The 20,617-nt window shown below is 44.4% G+C and overlaps 1 protein-coding gene across 11 annotated transcripts; it reads right to left on the reverse strand.

Annotated features, from left to right (window-relative positions):
• Positions 1-208: 208 nt before the first annotated feature.
• On the reverse strand, positions 209-16,789 carry elavl3 (ELAV like neuron-specific RNA binding protein 3). Of its 11 annotated transcripts, none has more exons than XM_084036769.1 (8): positions 16,655-16,789; positions 10,392-10,611; positions 10,195-10,298; positions 7,697-7,850; positions 7,345-7,570; positions 7,039-7,092; positions 6,501-6,539; positions 209-5,750 (listed from the first exon to the last, which is right to left on the reverse strand). In XM_084036769.1, the coding sequence occupies exons 1-8, from the start codon at positions 16,661-16,663 to the stop codon at positions 5,402-5,404; spliced, it is 1,155 nt and encodes a 384-aa protein (XP_083892895.1). In that variant the 5' UTR covers positions 16,664-16,789; the 3' UTR covers positions 209-5,401. The 11 variants fall into 11 exon arrangements, with proteins under 11 accessions (XP_083892895.1, XP_083892896.1, XP_083892892.1 ...); XM_084036770.1 differs by having other exon boundaries at positions 209-5,729; positions 7,345-7,573; XM_084036766.1 differs by having other exon boundaries at positions 7,345-7,573.
• Positions 16,790-20,617: the final 3,828 nt, after the last annotated feature.

The raw sequence follows: 20,617 nt of genomic DNA on the forward strand, positions 1-20,617 counted from the left end.
TTTTAGACATCTTAATATAGAAAAGTTCCACATATACCTTTTTAATTAAACCAGTCAAATATTCTGTTCTTTCCTAAGCATATTTCTTAATCTGCATTGATTTAATGGATATAAGATAACTCACTGGAAACGACTCGGTATTGACAGAAATGTTTGATCATAACATTCATAGTATTTGACAGACAATAAAAAGAATTGGGTCACTGAATATTTGTAACTTTTATTTTATTTTTTTCTGGCATGTAAAGTACAAATAATTAAACAATTCCATGAAAAAGTCTTCAAGCGTCTTCAGCTGAAATCCCAGTAATAAATATCCTAGACTAAACTGAAAGGTTTATTTTTTTTTTCTTTGTTAAATTTTGACATTGTTCATTTGGTCATGTTTGGAAGTATGAGATTTTGTATTTCCTCCGCTGACGTTGGCGTCAGCAGAACGGTTTTGATCATTTTCACCTTTTTGATTTGTTCTACCATTCCAGGAAAATGTAAGAAAAACATCACTAAGTTACTGCGTCCCCTCTTCTAAATAAATAGACACAAAATACAGTTGGTTGAGAAACAGAAGGACCACTCGCCCCTTCACTACCCTAGAGACTCCCAAGAAAACCTTCCTGCAGCCTTCTGACCTCGCCCCCGTTTACCGGAGCTCTCGGCTCGCCTTCCAAATGCATCTTTCAATAGCACACATTTATATCTTGAACTTGCTTGATGGTCTCAGTATTACAGGTGCTTTTACAGAACCCTTAATATCATTTTTTTTAAGTTGGCCCATCAGCATGAACAGGAAGGAGTCTTGGGAGCACATCAAACCTGGGACGCCCCCTTCTGATCCCGGCTTGCTGGACCCTCAAATGGGCCCAAGCCTCGCTGCAGGGGCCGTCCCGAGTCTCCGGGGTTCAGAGTGGTTGAAAAAACAAGACTGTGATTAGATTAAATAATTAAAAGATTTTCATTTAACAAGACAAACAGAACACAGGCAGTAAAGGCATAACATCTAGCACACAGCATGTATGTTTATACACTTCAATTAGTTAAATATAGCAGTGCATTCTTTGACTATGGAGAACGTTTCCAAATCGTACTTCTAAAGCTGTTTTTCTATTTGTCCCCCTTTTTAAGAAACAGAATGGTGTAACCACAATTTTGGCAAACTTAAAATCTTTTAAACTTGCAAATATAATGAAATAAACCATAAATATACACAAAACATACTTTATACGAGGCAATAATAATAATCATAATAAATAGTTTTTAAGTTAACAATAAGTTAAAACTACAAGCTTAAAGTCGCCCAAATAATACAAGTTTGTTGGCGCTATTTTGAATTTTTTCTGTTTAAATTATTTCATGTTGCAACAAAAGCTACCACAGACTTTTACAAACACAATTGAACACAGTTTGATCGAAATAATAAAATCTAACTAAGTCTAAAATCTGCATACACTGTAAAAACTGCAACTAATTAAATAATGGAAGGAAAATAACAAACTGTACCCAATCAATGCAACCAAACATAATCTTTGACCCATGTGTGTTCTCTATGGCAACATCAACAACACAAATACGCTAATTTAACAAGTGAGTCTTGATATGTAAATGAAATCAATAAATTACAGGAAAAAAATGATATTTGAAATTGACACGGGCAAAAACTGATGATATATTAGACAGTATTCCTTTCAAGGTCGTTGAGAATTGCTCCTTAAGTTCAAATATGCAGTTTGTTTGAGCTTGCTTGTCAGAGCACAAATTCGGGGCCGAGGACGTGATTATGGAAATTTACAGATCAGACCTCTCGTAGCTCGTTTGGATCCTCTTAATGAGTCTTTAATGCTTTTGTCTGAACTTTTGCTCCTTTCACTGTTTCTGCAAACCTTTTCACTGTGACGTTTAATTTCTTTTTTTAAAAATATATATCATTTGTTCTCAGTCAATATAAAAACAAAGCACATTGCACTTACTGTTCCATAGGAAAGTTTTTTTGTCTTTTTAAATGAATATTGTTGCTCAAGCAGTGTAGTACTGTTTCCTGCCATGGTCCTTGGTTCTCTGCTGTACATCGGGTGGAGGTCTGTGTGGAGACGCTGTGTGAACGCTTGTTTGGGGCTGTGGGTTGGGTTTGTGGCTTGACTGTACTACGTTGGAGTTATCTCGGCTGTTCTGGACGTCTAGCACTGGTCCTACTGGTGCTATCTCTCCTCCACGTAGCTCGACCCGGAGCAGCTAGATGAGTCCTTTTTTATTTTTACGTGGTCGGCTCTGGGAACGCCAGCAACAATCATTCAGAGTGTTTGGGGGATGAAACAGTAGTCAGATTTCAGAAAGATGCCAGAGTAAGTGGTGCAATGTGTTTTAAACGATTCAATTGGTCACAAGACAAAGCAGATGATATAGATTTGGGGGGGATATATTATATGGACGCATCCAATTTTTGTGAACTGTAGTTTAAATTTGATATGCCTTTTTTTCATCATTCGGTGTCTGCATGGAATTTGTGCAAATGGGATTGCTTGTGATTTGGTTTAGTGATTATAGGATTTACAAATGCAAACTGATATGTGCAACTGAAGTATTCAAAAGTAATGATAACTGAAACTGTAGAGGGTCCTCATTCGATAAATAACATAGATTTGTACAGCAATTACTCATCATATGGTTAGTCTTAATTTATCCTTCTTGGTACTGACTTGCAAAGCAATTCTTTGGCAAAAATCAAATCTATCTAATCATCAAGAATCATGCTCAGTGTTCGTTGTGAATATGCGTTGTTTGAGTCTGCCTTTTACCTTTTTTTTCTCCTTTTTTTTTAATTTGCAAGCAGCTTTTGGGTTTTTCAGCTGGACAATGAGCCGTTCTCGCTTTAACTGGGATTCTCTAGTCAAAGAACTTCACTTCACTGCACCATCATTCAAGCAACACTGTACACGAGTTCAGGACGAGACATGAGAAGTATAGATGTGTTCAATTCTACTTTTTTTCTTTTTTATACATCAAATTTGTTTTCTGTTAGTTTAAATCGTTGTGAAATGGTCGAACGGTTAGTTTGTACGAGGTACAATGTTCCTGCGCCCCCTCCCTAAATCCCCACCCATACACCGCATGCTTACTCCCCCTTACTCTGCAAAGATCAGGGGCTTTAAAATAAAGCCATGCGATGTCCCAATTTTTCCAAGCTTAAGAATCTGTAAAAATTCAGCACAAGGTCTTCGTCCTTTGTATGTATAAAAATAGATTTTTCTCTAATGTAATCCTTTCAAAGAGATCGTCCTCTTTGGCTAACACAGCGTCATTTAGAAAAGCAAAAGCAAAAATGTCTTGAATATACTTGACCTCATTTAATCTATTATCATGTGCAGATGTCTTGATATTATTGATCCTTCCCCGCGGTAAATCTGAAGTCTGTCTGTCACCGACGTTTCAACCAGACCGGTTTGGCCTTGCTGTTTCATCAACGGAGCCATGAATCATTTTCATGCTATTGGGTTGGGGATATTTTGAGAAATGCTATTTTTGTGTATCTGAAGCAGATAAATAAATACCTTTTCTGTTGCAAACAGAAGTATATTTATGACACTTATTTGCAGGCTTGATGTTGTTCCGTCGTCTGTCTGAGAGGGCAGGAGTTAAATGTTTTTGGGAGGAGAATGAAGGGATTTTTAAAACCGAGGAGCGTTTGGCAAAGTTTCTCCTCCGAGGATCAGCGATCACTTTAACAATGCCCGATGTTAACGCTCACACACTGACTCAGTTCTAAATGTTCAGCCCTCTTAATCTGCTGTACGCATGTTCTTACTAGTAGATGTTCTGAATGCTAAAGATGCGACCTCACTTATCGGGGAGCTTCGTGCACGAGACTGAAGAATAATACCGGTGCTCTTGAGTTTTTGCTCATCTGTGTTGTTTCCTCTGCGTCTGGTCCATGTGTGTGTGTGTGTGGGGGGGGGGGGGGGTTACGTTTAGCAGCTACTCGGGTCAGAATCAAACCATCTAATTCCCTGCTTGCATTTCTCTGAGTCGATCTGAAGTACAGTAACATTCATAATCAAAGCATGTAAGCCAGAACGATAGATGACGTGTTCTGTCTTCTCTCTCGACCTCTTGACCCCAGATGGCCTTTCAGTTAAAGGGATATCACACTGAATCTTGACTGACGAAGCCATGCAAAGTAAAATGGCCTGTTGATAATAAATAGAATAAGAATAATGAGAATAATAATAATAATAAAACACAGGTGCAATGAAAGAAATGATGCAAAAAGTGAAAAAAACACCGGTATTTTCCTTTGACGTGGCTGTGTTACGGTGAAACGGTTCCCCCCTCGTACTCGTCGGCACTCTCTCGCCCACTAGAGAGTCACTAATGAACACTGTCACCGTGGGAGCGCTGCCACTTTGCTCTAAGTTCACAGACAGTCTGCGTGAATCCATCCTGAGGATAGATGAGAAGAAATACAGGAACCTTTCTACGTGTCTGTGGACTAAATATATCTTCTAGTTATTCTACTGGGTTTCTGATACAGAAGTGTACTCTCCATGTTGCTCGCTGTGAGACTGTGAGGGGTTCTGATGGCTTTCCGACTGCTCTTTTCTATGACCAGTATTCATTGGTTTGCCTAAATCTTATTGGGTCTGAGCTAACGAGCTCACGTCGGGTAGAGAAACTGCCTTTATGCCAGGCTCCGCCCAATTCAGGTCAGGAAACAGTAGTCAAAGTTTCTAGAAAATGCGTACATACTCGGCTATTATAACCACCTTAAATATTGAATATATAGTTATATTTTAATAGACGTATATAAGAGAACACTGTTTTTTAATTTCATTTTCTTTGATCTAAAAAAATCGCTGATTCAAAATGCCCAAGTGTAAAAAAGTGACTACATCCTCTCCAGCAAGATAATAGGAGAGATGGTGGGGTAAGAGTTGGGGTAAATTGCACATATTCGTTCATTTAAATTTTTTGATCGTTTTTTTTTTGTTCATCGGTTGTCGTTATTTGCCTGAATTCAATCAAAGCACTCAGTACACATTCTCTGTCACATTCGTTAGACTGTCTCCTAAATAGATAGCTCTCGTCCCCTACCCAACAAACCAGCTACGTACCCCTTCTAATTCAATCCAGGCAAATATAGGGAAGGACTAGCATGTTGTGTAAAGAGAAAAGAAAAACTCCACTAGTGTGTTTTGTGTGATACTCTGACTCGTGTATGCTTGCACATATGGATATGTCTGCTTATGTCTGTGCGTGTATGCGTGTATCTGTGTTTGTGATATATATCTTATGGGTTTTGTGTGAGAATGCGTCAGAGAGAGACTCAGTCCAGGCCCATGTAGAGTGATGGCACAGGGAGCTCGGGTTGCCTCCCTGCAGGTCGAAGGAGCTGGTGCCAGAGGCCTCTCTCTCAGGCCTTGTGCTGCTTGCTGGTCTTGAAGGAAACCTGCAGCACGCGGTCGCCCAGGCGGTAGCCGTTAAGGCTAGCGATAGCCATGGCGGCCTCGTCGTAGTTGGTCATGGTGACGAAGCCAAAGCCCTTACATTTGTTGGTGGTGAAGTCACGGATGACCTTGACGTTGGTGACGGCGCCGAAAGGCCCAAAGAGCTGCCACAGGACGCTCTCGTCCGCCTCCGGGGAAAGGTTGTACACAAAGATGCACCAGCCGGCTCCGGTGGGCCCGGTGAGGTTGACGCCGGCCAGGCTGGTCATGCTGTCGATGGTGATGGGGGAGAATCTGGGGAAGAGAGTAGGAGAGCTACCATGGGTGTCATTCTGAAGTTCCACACGGGATCCAGCTGTCTATACTGTCTCTTATGCTCATGTGTCTCTGAGAAATGATAAGCATTGTAGTCGGGTATGGATCTCCATCCCCTCTGCTGTACAGTACGTAGATAAATATGTGTGGGCTCCAAACTACCCACTTCAGTGCCAAAATGGCACCGTGTGCCCTGAGACACCGGCACAATGTGCATTTAGTCTCTGCTGACCAAAGCCTCTGGAAGAATTCAAACACATGAATCACAATGTTCAACGGAAATCACGGTATTGAACAAAACACAGAAACCTAGAGAGGGATGAAAAGCAAATTTGGAAATCAAATCATACACAAACTGGAGCAAAACAGAGGAGACGCAAACGGAATCTGGTATGTCCATGCTGGTGAAAAAAAGGGGACATTAAAGCAACTGAAACTGACAATGTTAGTTCATAAAGAAATACATAGAAATTATTTCTATTAATTCAAAATAAAAGAAACGAAAAGGTTAAACAAAGCCATGCCAGAATACCCTGCCGTTAGAAGCTTGCATCATTGCGTATCGCAATTAGAGATTGTATTTTGTTGTCTGGGCTGCTTCTGTCACATGGTTTGAATGGGCACTTGGGTATTAAGAACCATGGCTATTATATCTGATTTGGAGATGAATCAGCAGGCGGTATTCCAGGCACTTTGTTTGAGGTTTTATTTTGTCATGGATGCTTTTGAAAATACACCTTTGGCATTTACCTCTTGACTCCGTAGCTGGCGTTTAGTAAATTGTCGAGTCTGCAACGCAAGAGGGAGAATGAAGGGGATGCAGAAGTTAGTTATGAGATCTACAAGGAAGGGGGGCTTTCAGTTAACATGTTGCTCCTTCACCAGCTGGCCTCCAGAGGGCATCCTTCACTGCAACGCACTCCCAAACCATCCAACCACAAACTGATGGCTGTGTAAAATAGCCCTGTGAGTATGTGTCTCAGCTGGAATTTATTGTTCACTGGCTGCTCAGTTGCTTTAACTAGATTCCCCCTTAAATAGTTTAGCAAAGCCCGTATTCCTCGGCCATTAAACATAATTATCCGTACTGAGGACGTGAGAAAGATATCTACAATTGTTTGTGAGCTTCCATGAACAGATTTAATACTGGAGGTCTTCCACACCTTTGATCCAAACGACCCCTGTAGATGTGCCTATGTGGTATAGGCAAACGTTAGAGGCTCAGTATTATTCTTGATTTTGATACCTTTAGTTTTTTGATTGTATTTGGAAAAGTCTGGTCTCTTACATTGGTTTTGAGCTGTTATTTGGATCTGGTCCCTTTCCAAGTGAAGGGATCATGCTGCAGTTTAAAAGAAAGTCAGAGAAAAAGAATGAGAAGGAGGGACAATGCAATATTGCCAATTCCTTCTGCACTGTAAAGCGATAATGCTGCTTAAAGGAACAGTTCACTGATAAGTTGTGTTCATATTCACAGAAATGTTGTTTTTTTTGTTTCAATTACACAGTTCAGTTTCTTGGGCGTGCCACATCATCTGATTGACTTCTCTTTGCACCCTGTAGGTGGCGTGAGTGTTGGCAAAAGGTTCAGTACCTGAAGCGCTGAGTCTGGTGGTGCAGGGGCCCCGTGTAGCGGCGGGCGGCGGTCTGGTACAGCTGAGTCAGTAAGGCCTGGCCCGTCTTCTGGCTGGGGTTGTTGGCGAACTTGACAGTGATGGGCTCGGCGGCACCCAAAGGCTTCTGTCCGTTCAGACCTTTGATGGCCTCCTCCGCCTCGTTTCGCTTGTCAAACCGGATGAAACCCACTCCTCGTGATATGCCTGCTCCGATTAAGAATACAAACCAATGTTACTACCTTGGCAATCCAGGACTGCGGGGCCCCACCGGTCTTTTCATCCGGGAGCAACGGCATGAGGCGTCACGTGAGATGTGAAGTAAGGCGTTACCTGTGACCTGGTCCACTAGGATACGGGACGTGATGATGCGGCCGTACTGGGAGAACAGCTGCTCCATGTCCTTCTGGCTCATGGTTTTGGGGAGTCCACTCACATAAAGGTTGGCGTCACGGATAGAAGCTGAGCTTGGCCGAGCATATGATACCTATAACACCCAAACACCATGAATTAGTGCATTATATTCCCATAATAAACAAATAGGTCGGCTTGAAGGAGCCTGTTAGAGAGCTGATGTAACTGGAGAGAGTTCCCCACAAAGAGTCCTCATTTCGACTCGCTGCTGATTGGTCGTCGCTCGCCCGCTCCACACACTCTGTGACTGTCTCTTTGCTATCTGTGGACTTAATGTGTGCCTGGAAGCTCACACACACACACACACACACTCACACACACACTCTGATGATGACTGCAGCCATTACCCCACTGATCCCAGTCATCAGCTACCAGCCGAGTGTCAGCTTTGTTTTCTCCTGAATCACATCGGCCTCGTTGATGTATTCTCCATGAATTCACTGGTGGCTTAATTAGCACGCGGCTGTTTTTCATCCGTGTGTGTGTGAGTGAGTGTGTGTGTGAGTGTGTGTGTGTGTGTGTGTGTGTGTGTGTTTATATATATATATATATATATATATATATATATATATATTATTGTTGCCCATAAAGTTGGAATAATTTGCAAATGTCTTGTCTTTTATAGCCAAACAAATGTTGCATGAATTAATTGGGACACATAATGTAAAACATTGCTCCTGGTCAAAAGTGATAACTGATGCATTTAAATAGGAATAAACAGAGGATTGTGTCTGAAAACAAAATATATAAATATTCCAACTTTATGGGCAATAGTGTGTGTGTGTGTGTGTGTGTGTGTGTGTGTGTGTGTGTGTGTGTGTGTGTGTGTGTGTGTGTGTGTGTGTGTGTGTGTGTGTGTGTGTGTGCATATATATATATATATATATATATATAGTGTTTGATCTGATTGATTGTGAAAGTACACACATTCTTGTTTTGTGTAAATGGCAGCACGTGAAACACGTGTGAGAGAGAATCCAGTGCAGTGTGTGTGTGTGTGTGTGTGTGTGTGTGTGTGTGTGTGTGTGTGTGTGTGTGTGTGTGTGTGTGTGTGTGTGTGTGTGTGTGTGTGTGTGTGTGTGTGTGTGTGTGTGATGGAGAGACAGAGTGAGTGTTGTGAGAGAGCGAGCTGCCCTCCCTGCCTCCTTCCTTTGTCTCTTCCCTGGAGGAGAGCAGCTCCGCGGGCAAACAGCAAACAATGCAACTTACATCACTTTCAGGATCCGTGGCAACTTTTAAACACGTTCACACATTTATTTAATGTATCGTGTGATAAATATGTTAAGTTTATTAATTTATTAGAAATGTGATGCAAATGAAAAGGCCTTGTGTTTCCGATGAATACAGGTGTTGTGATTTCATCGTCGGCTCTGAGCACCAGCGTCTATTGTGTCCACAGACGGCCTGTATGAGCAGCAGGGTTGTGTTGTGCAGTGATTAGGGTGTTCTGGATGAGTCAGGGGGGAGTTGCTGTGTTCGGGGAGCAAAGGCTGCCCTATAATTAACCCTCTCCCTGTCGCTCCCACAGTACAGATGGTGCCTGAAGCCCATATGGCCTCTAATCCTGTCATTGGCATTCTGCTCTCTGAGCTCCCCCTACCCTTCCACTGCTGCCCCCCCTCTCTGCTGGAGCCCCCTGCAATATGCTGACCAGAGGAGTTATTTATTCATTCATTTTACATTTGATAAAAACTGCATTATAGACGGAGCGATCTATGTATAGATACACATAAGATCAACTCTATAATGTGACAGTATCGACACGGTTGATGAGAAGTAATTTCTCTTGTGCAAACATTTTTAATGATATACACAAATATGAACAATATTTGTTGTTGTTTTTTTAAATTTTGGACGGAATCTGTGACTCCTCCTGCTTCTCCCCAGCTGGTTGTTTGATCGGTGATTAGTCGGGATGAACGTGGACAGCTGTTGGAGGATCACCTGCTCTGTTCTCTCAGAGATTTGATTTCTCAATGTTAGTCTCGATCTTTGATCTACTTTGATCCGGTCGGGGGCTGATGGAAGGAAGTAGTGTCCCTCTTTTCCCTCATCTGATTTTGGGACAAAGAAGCCCCCTAATTAGCCTCGATTGGAGGCAGATGGGGTAACCAGGACTGACCCTGGTGCAGCGCAGTCAGACTTCCTAATTACATTTCCATCACAATAACCCCTGCATGCTGTCCGCCGCTTGCTTTCTGACCTCCACTCTCTCCTGCTCTTTTCACCCTTTCTCTCACTTCCTTTGTCCCGGCCACCGCTGCCTTCTGCCTCCTCCTCCCTCCCCCATGTTCCTCCCCTCCCTCTGTCACGTCTGTCGCCGACCCTCCTCCTCGACAGAACCTCCACTTCCTTTCTTTTATTCTCCCCCTTCTCCCAGAATGATGGAGTGGTGTAGAGAGAGGAGCTGTGCTCACCTTGATTGTTTTAGTTTGCAGTTTGAGACCATTGAGTGTGTTGATGGCCTTGTCTGCATCATTTGGATCCACATAGTTGACGAAGCCGTATCCCAAACTCTGACCTGGACACAGAGAAGGAGACACAGTGATTTTTATTTTTACTATTATTATTTTACTATTAGTTCCCCCTCCACACTGTGGATAACGAGTTGTACCTGTTATCTTGTCTCTGACGAGCTTGCAGGACTCGATCTCTCCGATGCTACCGAACAAACTTTTGAACTCTTCCTGGGTCATGTTCTGAGGCAGGTAGTTGACGATCAGGTTGGTTTTGCTGTCATCTGTGGAGCCATTGGTGCTAATGACTGGGCCGTTGGGCAGACTGGTTCCGCTTGGACCGTTGGACACCTGGGTTTCCATGGTGCTGATTATCTGCTGAGGAAGAGGGGGGGCGTTAGATTTTAATCTAATATTTAACACATAATTCATGCACAAATGTAAAGGCTGTCCACTCTGTCACTGTCAGAGGGAAAGGTCAGGAATCAGCATCGCTAAAATGGAGACGGAGACAAGGTCTGATTTATCATCTCCCCTCCCCCACTTTCACCCCGTCTTCCTCCTCTCTAGCTCCCTGCCTCTGGTCCTGCAGATGTCACAGTCCCTTTTTCCTTACTCCTCCCCTCCCCCGCTCCCTTCCAGGGTCAAACACCATTACATCATTACACAGGGATGGATAATAGTGATAGTGGTGTGTGTGTGTGTGTGTGTGTGTGTGTGTGTGTGTGTGTGTGTGTGTGTGTGTGTGTGTGTGTGTGTGTGTGTGTGTGAGGCTGGGGGGAGTTCAGGCTGGCAGGGGTCCAAGATAGCTGGACAAAAGGGAGAGCCACGTTGTTAAAGGGATTTTGTGTGACAAGAAATGAGGAATATCACGGTTTGGTATTAAAAAAAGAAGTCAGGATTACACGTACGTCCATCAGACTTTGTTGGGTTTCTTTGAGGTCAGCTGACTTTTTGTTTTTCTAGGTGAAGTCAAAGTGTGGCTTAGTGCACGGTGTGGTGTTTGTGTTCTCGGGAGAACACAGCGCTGCTTAATCTGATCCACTGGGGCTCCTCAAGGATAATCTGTGTGGCCAGAAACAAACTTCCTGCTCCACTTTCCCTTCCCTCTCTCAACACCTAGCTCTGCCATCTCTCTGCATCATTATTCCCAGTGTCACTGCATGGAAAAAACAATCTAATATCCTCAGGGTGTGGACTGAAAATCTTAAATGTTATTGTACATATTTTAAATACAAGCTTTTCATTTGTTATTTTTATGTTTGAACATCATTTGATTCCACACATCAACATAAATCCGTATGCGTGTTTAGCCAGTTCTCCTTGTTGACTCCTGAAATGAGCCTCTGCAACATTAGCATGTGCATTTCCAGTAGAGTGACTGATTCCTCCTCACAAACACGTGGACGGCGTGCTCGCCGCGCCATAATGTGCATTATGAAGTCAGGTCGTGTGTCGGGGCTGTTGAAGATGTCTAACTGCTGCTGTTCTGAATGTCAGGAAGACGAGATGAGTCTCCTCTAAAGCTCCTGGGCTCTCACAAGTAGTCCAACGCAACAAAGGGACTTAATTAATGAATCACAATCATTTTCAAAATGATATTCAGGGAATTTCCTCACTTGCTGGATAAATACTGTGGGTGCCACTGAAACATAAAGCGTATTAATAACAGAAGTATTTACCTGGCGATGAGTCCCTGCAGCTTTTTTGGATTATGTCCTCTAATAATACATTACAAGCGTTGCTTGTATTCCCATCCCTCCACCACCAGTCTGTGTTTGTGTGTTATCATCACATTGCCAGAATAATCTTCATATCGATGTGCCATTTCATGCCTTCTCTCTCCTTCGCAGCGTCTGCGTGTTGAACCTGCCTTCGCTCCTCGTCTCGGTAACCTGCCGTCTCGCTTTGAGCCTCACCTCGCCTCAGGTTGCCCAGGTAACGGCCCTCAAAGACGGCGTTGTTTCTAACGGCTCGATGGCTTTCTTACTTTCATTGTGTGTTTCTGTCTCTGCTTATTAGGAGCAGATGTGCAGGTCAGACGGATTTTTCCCTCCGTGTATTAATATTATGTGGCTTTGCAAAAGCAGGAAAATATAAGTAAGTCAAATTGATAATGACAAGCACACTGGCAGAGTAAAGACTGCCTAAAAATACAATACTTTAGACACGTCTATGCACAAAGGCAACATCGATAGAAGCTGTCATAAGATTGTGATGCACTGCTGTATCTTTTTTCGTGCCATTATGAGTAATGATACGATTAACACACGTTGACAAAGGGATAAAAGGTGGAACGGAGCTGTTATTTAGTGTTTATTCTACAGTGCTGTGTGATGTGATGCATCTGACTAACAAAAATGGGAGCAACTGATTGTGTCCCAAATATGACAAAAAGCATTGTGAAGGGAAAAAAAACATATTAGGGCAAATCTGCCTGGCCAAGTGAGATAAGACTCAACATGACAGAAGACACATCCCCAGTGAACAGTGTGAAGTTATATAACTCAGTGAGGAGGACCGGCCACGCCGAGCGGCTGACACAAGCAGCCACGATGAGGTTCAGATACAGAGATGGAGGACGGCTTGCTTTGAAGTTATTTGAAACAAATACAATAGATTAAAAAAAACAGAGAGGCTTCTTTCATCTTTTGGCCGTCACACTTCATATTCCAGCAACAAAAATCAAATAGTCTTTCACGAATACGGTTTGCAGAAACCCAATTACTATGACAACGAGGTAATAAATCATTGTGATGCCAGCGTGAATAATCCTCTCCAGATCTCCTCCCTGCTCCAGACGTTTCCACTGCTGGAGACAATAAGAACGTCCACCTCGTGAATACCTGATGACGTGGTTGCAAATATGACGTGCTTTGTTCCTTCTCTCTCAACAAAAGGGTGCAAACACGCCATCAAAATAATCTTTTAAAATACCTTAAAGATTCCAATTTGCAGGGTAGCACTGTGTGTCCCACACTGCTTTTTTCTATTTTGGGGTTCTGTGAGATCTCCCTTAATATTTAATGTACTGCATCAGCATCGCCCACACATGGTCCCAGACTTGCACGCAAACAAGAGCCCTGCCTCCTCTGCCAAACACATGAACCCAGACTTGCACGCAAACAGGAGCCCTGCCTCCACTGGCAAGCACACGCACCACCACCTACACTGCACACTATTAAATCACACAAACACAGAAGCATTACATGACTGAATGTAAATGCAGTCAGTGTTCTCTGTCTTCTGATGCCTGTAAACCGCTTTTCCCCCAATTCATTGCTGCTACAAATGCAGCGCAGCGCCGCGGGCTATAATGTACAGAAGAATAAGCGTCTCCCAGTTTAAGTCGTAGCGTGAGATGTGCCACGCTCCACGATACAGTGACGATCGCAGTTTCAATGTGAGGAGAGAGGAAGGGACATGGACACCATCGGTATTTTGTTTTGGCATGCAGTCCCAGCAAAACCAATCTGGGAATATAAAGACTTCAAATTCACCTGCTGTATGTGTGTATTCAGCTCTCTAATCATCAATCAAATAATCCACCTGCATCATTCCCACTAACAATGATAATAATAATGTCTCCTTTTAAATACAACCGTCTCTGGTCCACATTATATGCATTATATAAGGTTTTTTTTTTACTGGAAGGCACAAATTAAACCAGAATGCTCGGCTAAAGTGTAAATGAGCCCTCTAAATAACACAGATTACAGGATTATCCCAAACAAAGGGCATTAGCCACACTCTCTGCAGCTTAAGAGATCATGGTGGCAGCTGTAAAACAACAGGACGACAGGAGTCACAGCCCTGTGAGCCGGGCTCCGAGCCGCCATCATTCTGCTTCTTTCTGTAAGGTGTGTGTGTGTGTGTGTGTGTGTGTGTGTGTGTGTGTGTGTGTGTGCTGAGCAGACAGCGGAGCAGCGTGTCCTGCAGGTCCGGGCATGCGGGCGCTGTCCAGCGTGCTGAAAAAGGGAGTGGCCTTCGGACGGTCTGGTTGAAGGCCACCGAGGCCCGACAGCCCGGCACACACCAGCCAATCCTTACTCTATATTATATTCACTTTAAATTCAAGCCATTACGTAAAAAAATATATTTTTTTAAAAATCACCAATATTTCTATATGAATAGCCCTCGTTTTGTCCGCTTCTCTTCTTCAGCAGCCTTTTTATTAGTATTTTTTAAGGCAACACTCTGCAGGCATTCATGCCGCGGAGCGCCTTTTTGCTGAATAAACGTATTGAAGGAGCAAACAAAAGAGCCACCCGTTCCTCCTCGGCTCCCTCGCAGAGGCTATGGCAGCACTATGAATATTAATGTAAACAGTGGCGCTTTGTGTCGTGGCCAAGGAGGGCTGCAGGACTCTCCGGGAACAATGACTGGTACAGTCGCCGGTCACAAGTCACCATCATGTCCCCGGTTAAAACAACATCACAGATATTTATCTGCTGATGTTTCCCATAAAAACAACACGAATGGTCTCGTCCTGCTGCTAGTTGTAATTAAATAGCTGAGGAGTAAAACTGGCTTTAAAAATACCGTCATAACCGTAATAAAAAAAACAATCAATATAATGTATCCTGCTCTTTATATTATATTATATTATATTATACTATATTATACTATATTATATTATATTACATTATATTACATTATATTATATTATATTATATTATATTATATTATACTATATTATACTATATTATATTATATTACATTATATTACATTATATTATATTATATTATATTATATTATATTATATTATAGGATCGCCCAGTATTTATTCACTCATATGAAGGTACCCTCGCCTCTTTAATCCCTACAGGCTTTGTATTTGTTGCTGATAGTTCCATGAGTCGTTGGCAACAGGAGGAAACCGACGCTTACATAACATAATCACGTTTAACGTCTCGTATCGTTGAGACAGAGGATAAAAATGCCCCTCTGAGCTATAATATATATATATTCCTGCTTCTTTCCGCCGGGAACGGCAGCGTTCAGGCCGGTTTCGGTGCGTGGCCTCGGCTGCCCTTGTCCTTGGATCGTGTAAGTGGCTCGGTAGGTTATCTGACTCAACGCTTTTATTCGCTTGGCACTGCGGTACACGGAGGAGGACTGCGGAGCTCCTGTCGGGCTCAGTCCGGTCTACAGGCCCGCAAGGGACAATAGGTGATGCACAACAAAGACACCCTGTCCATGTGTGGAGGACAGGCCGTCAACCAGCCGACATATGACGCCAAACTAACAGCAAATAGAACGAAAGGTGAGCGTTGTTCATGGCCTCTCACGTCCTTCTATTTAAACCATCTCTTCCTGTCAGTCTGAACAGTATGATGAATTCATCGTTTCATAATAAAATAAGAGTAAGTTTCTAATAAGCAGCGGGTTTACCGCCGTCCACTCCCCGGCTTCTCTAATTGGATGTCTTAATTGTTCTCTTAAATAAACGCTCAGCGCGTCCGGAGGCCTTCCCGACACTCCGAGGCCCTCTCCGGTGCTCCGGTCCAGCAGAGACACGCCCAATCCGGCCGTCGGCTCCGAGCGAAGCTAATTCATCACCGCCCCCCCCCCCCCCCCCCCCCTTTTCATCCAGCACGCGCAGCGCAAGCATGGCCATCTTGTAACGTAGCTGCTCGGAGGAAAACGCGCTTAAAATGGAGATGTCCTTCTACTGTCGCGGCCTCTGAGCTTTTCCATTCACTCGGTTGCATCGCAACGAGACCCCTGAGGAATTTGGACTTTGTCTGATTCAATGCAAACCAATGGATGCGTAATCCCCCCCCCCCTCCCCCTCCCCCTCCCGGAGTGACTCGACCCTTTTTTCTCCTTTGCCTTGCTGGACGGGCCCTCAGCCTCCGAGGCATCATGTTTTGTCTCAGAAAGCCGTCTCCAGCATCCTTGTGCTGCACCAGGCAAAGAAAAGCCAGTCCTCCCCCCACCGAGCCCAGCGCCCCGTCTCCATCTCCATCTCCCTCTCCCTCTCCATCTCCATCTCCACCTCCATCACCGTGATCCTGCGGTATTCCTACATCTTGACTCCTGCATCGTTTGTAGGGAATCTAACCGCAGCCGTGCTACAGAAACGCTGCTCTCTAAAATGGCAGGATAAAGACTCCATCCATCGCTCATGATGACTGCAGGCTGGAGCAGCCGGCATGGCGCATCACTCAGTATGAGACTGCTAATTGCCAGCATCGATCGTTAATCTTATCATAATCATACGGCATTGCACATCGGACACAAACAAAAGGATCTAATCCCCCAGATAACCTGGTGTTTGGGCAAAGCAGCTGCCTTTCAAATGCCATGTTTCCCTCCAGCGAAGACATAAATCTGCTACAGCACATGTGTACATGCATGGTAGTGGAGGAGTAAGCATGCTGCTTCACAGACAGAGAGAAATGGAGTCATACGTACAGTAACCATTCTTGACGTACAATGAAAGAAATCTAGGTCCTTCTTTCCACCGGTGTTGAAGCTGGAGTCTCTCGGTGCTCTTCGGCCTTTGGAAATCGTACGTTCTGTCAGGAGTCCAAATGAAAAGAAAAAAAAAGAAAAAAGGAAAAAAATACAATCTTCGCCAGGGAATCTCAGCCCTCTGAGATGGTAGGTGTCCTCTATAGGATGAAAATGAGGAGAAAGGGCTTTTCTACTGGATGATGATGAGGGAGAGTGTTCTCTCCGAGTGGCGTGGGCGACGACGGTTCAGAAAAAAGAGAAGCAGTGATCCTCAGCAGGGTGTGTCCAGGGGAGGTGTTCTGTTCGCCTGTGTTTGTGTGTAATTCCCTGCTCCTCTCGCAGTCTCCTTCTGTGCCTCTGCTGCAATGTTCTTCTTTTATGCGTCCTCCTGGCTGGCAGAGCGCGCTGCTGATTGGCTAATTGTGCAGGGAGGGTACTACATGGCAGCCATTGCAATGCGCTCCTCTCCCATTATCCCCTTCAGGAGAGATCACCAAGAGTCCCCCCTCCTCCTCCTCCTCCTCCTCCATCCCTGCCCTTCCATCTCTCCACTCCCTTTTTCTCACTGCCCTTCCTTTCTTCCTGCCCCCCCTTCACACACACACACACACACACACACACACACACACACACACACACACACCCGGCTGAATAGGACTCCACCTGCACTTTCAGAACAGATGGGTGCAGCAGAAGACAGCAGACTTGTCTCTCATTGCCCACACTTTTGCACTCACTTCTCCCCTCTCTCTTTTCTCTCCATTTAGGTCCGTTTGAAACCACAGCAAACAACTTCCCTCCTCAGGCCTTTTGTCTTTGCAAAGAAAAGCCATTCTGAGTGCAGATCGGCAGACTTTCCCCGAGTCCACGCTCTCGGGAGAGAGAAAAAAGACTCCAAATATGCAATAATTGGATGTGAAAGGTGGCTACAAACAAAGCGTTAAATCTATAATGTGACTAATGAGTGGATGATTTCTGGACCTCTCGTTGAGCAAGGCAGATGGCTAGCTAGCTATAGGGTCAGGTGCAGACATGAGAATAACAAATGAGATATACCCGCCCCACGTCTATTCATGAGTAGTTGAGCAAGGTGCAGTGAGAGCTGCGATCTGTGCTGAATGATCTCTTCTTTTGCTTCATGAACAGAAACGTGGCCAGCAGCAGTGATTTCTGTCTTACTTCCTGACGCCTCTGCATCCCCTTCCTGAGGAGTCGTCATCCCTCCATGCACCTCCTGCTGCTCCCTCCTGTGTGGTGAGTGCTCACTGAGACATGCTGTTTGAGCTCATCTATAATGCATCCCCTGCCCCGGGACATCATGTGTGACAAATGACCTATTTCTGTGCAGACCCCCATAGGGCCTTGACCGGAGGAGGGGGGGGTGCATGCGAGTGTGCGTCAATCGGTGTACGTTTGTTTGTTTGTGTACGAGTCTGGGGGTTTGGGTTTGTATCAGTGTGTGTGTGTGTGTGTGTGTGTGTGTGTGTGTGTGTGTGTGTGTGTGTGTGTGTGTGTGTGTGTGTGTGTGTGTGGATGGATGGTGCTGATGTGAGCCCCTCCAGCACCAGCCATCACTTCTTCTGCTCTCTCCCTAACTGACCTTGAGGAGTCCTCAGATGTCTCTGGCTCATTCTTTGCATTATTGACACCGGCCGCGTGCCTTTCATGGATGTGTGGATGAAGGCTTTAGAAGACGGAGTACGGGACCAGCCAGGCAGCCGTTCCCCTCCTACTGTACCGTTTCTTATTGTCGTCTCCTGCCTTCAGTGTCGCCCCTCTGTCTCGCTGTCATTGTCCTGCAGCTCTCTTCCAGTCACATTCTGAACATGGGCCCTGTCTGATATTTTACATAATTGCCTTACATAAGTAGCAAGCTCGGCTCAGAGCTTGGATGATATTAGCGGAGATGAATATTGCATGAGGAAAGCACTCGTTAAGCGTTAATAAGAGGATAGAGATGGAGCCCCACTGTCAGTCTGCCTTAACCCCGCCCCCACCGCTCTGTCAAGCCGTGACTCAACTCAGCCTGGATGCGTTGGAGCCTTGGAGTCAGTTTGGTAGAGAGGGAGGACGAGTGTGTGTGTGTGAACGTCTGAGAAGAAGAGATTCGGTCATTAGGTGCTTGTGTTTTTTCCGTCTTTGTTTGCTGAATAAAAGGAGCTCTTGTAACACAAAGGCACCCAGGTCCGTCATCTGACTGCAGCCCCACTTACAGTTCACACTTAATGTGAATAAATAGGCTTAATTGTGGCCCCTCATTAAAGCCGCGGTTAGGAGCACGGGCAGCTGAATCCTCTGCGTGGGTAAGAGGGCATTTGAAGCCCCCATTGTACACCGCTGAATCAAAGGATCAACCATTGGTTTGCTTAAAAGCCCTTTTGTTATTCCACTGATTATTCTCTTATTTTTGGGGGGTTCCTCCACTCGTGCTGATTAGGAGTCTGGTTGCAGTTGTTCTTTTTCTCTTAGCGTATCATGGAATGCTCCTCGGTGCCAGAGGGATGAACTCTGAGCGTTTATGAAATGAGTTTTTCAAGTTCATCAGCCCACAGACACAAACGGCACAAATCCTGCTAACGATGCACTTATCATAGGAAACACAGCAGAAGGAGCGGGAATGTGCACGTTCTGCACATGTAGCATTTTTACTGTTTTATCCATGCAGCACTACAGTATGTGTTTGAAACTTAGGATGGTAAATATGTTATGATACTTATTAATGGAAAAACTAAAAACAAGCCCTTTAGGTCTGAATTTCTTCGAGGAGCCGTTTCTGTTTCTCATCCCTCGTCTTCTTGTAGTATTACGTCAAAATGAATGCCTGTTGCCACTGCCCTGCGGTGAGGTAGCGTGTGTGTGTGTGTGTGTGTGTGTGTGTGTGTGTGTGTGTGTGTGTGAGGGAGAGAGAGAGGGGGGAGAGTGACACTATGACAGTGTATCTGGGGGATGGGGAGGATGATTCAGCCTCAGGTCTGGTTAATTCAGTGGTCTCTCTACGAGGCCTGGCTCTTGGCGATTCTGGGTTTTTGTGGCAGCAGCAGGGAAGCAGTTATTGCTTTCAGGAACGGATCCAAAATTAAATTAGCCTCTTTTTAAAAGGACATTTGTTGATAATGGCAACTGGCCTAATTCAACCCTTTATGTATTATTTGGCAATTTCCTCGTGGTCTCCCTCATGGCTTCACTCTTGCACTTCCGTCTCGCTCCTCTTTCTCCACATCGTTCTCTCCCTCCGTCGTCTGGATGTGTTGTCTCTGGGCTATTATTAGAGTAGACAGGCTGGTGGGAGGAAGTCTCTGAAGTAGACGCTCTTGTCATCTTTTTATTTATGGATTATATTCTGCTTTCCATGTGCCCGTTTAATTCTCCGTGAACACTTATGTCTTTTGTTTGTGTATATATGCCATATGTTTCACCTTTTAAACACACAATATTGAGGTGTCACATGCTTGTTATTTGAAAAAGATGGAGGTGCAACATTATGTGTGTGTGTGTGTGTGTGTGTGTGTGTGTGTGTGTGTGTGTGTGTGTGTGTGTGTGTGTGTGTGTGTGTGTGTGTGTGTGTGTGTGTGTGTGTGTGTGTGTGTGTGTGTGTGTGTGTGTGTGGAGGTTGGGTGGAGCAGGCTAACCTGCACAGGGACCAGGTTTTACTGAAAACCTTTCTACATATAAAGCTTATTAATCTTTCATTTAGTCCTGTCTGAGTTGGTGTCTAGGGAGAGACCTTAAATACACAAAGCTCTTAGACATTCCCTTTGTTTTGTTCTCGCTCCTTCTCCTGCTGAACAAAACACACAAGTGACAGACACAAAACGAACAGAGGAGATCCAAGTACGCCTGCGTCTGTTTTTAGCTTCCCGAGCTGTGGAAACACACCCACTTTTAATGAACAATAAATAATAGAAAGCATGTTTCCTGTCA

This window comes from Eutrigla gurnardus (assembly GCF_963514095.1).
Source record: "Eutrigla gurnardus genome assembly, chromosome: 20".
Taxonomy (NCBI): Eukaryota; Metazoa; Chordata; class Actinopteri; order Perciformes; family Triglidae; genus Eutrigla; species Eutrigla gurnardus.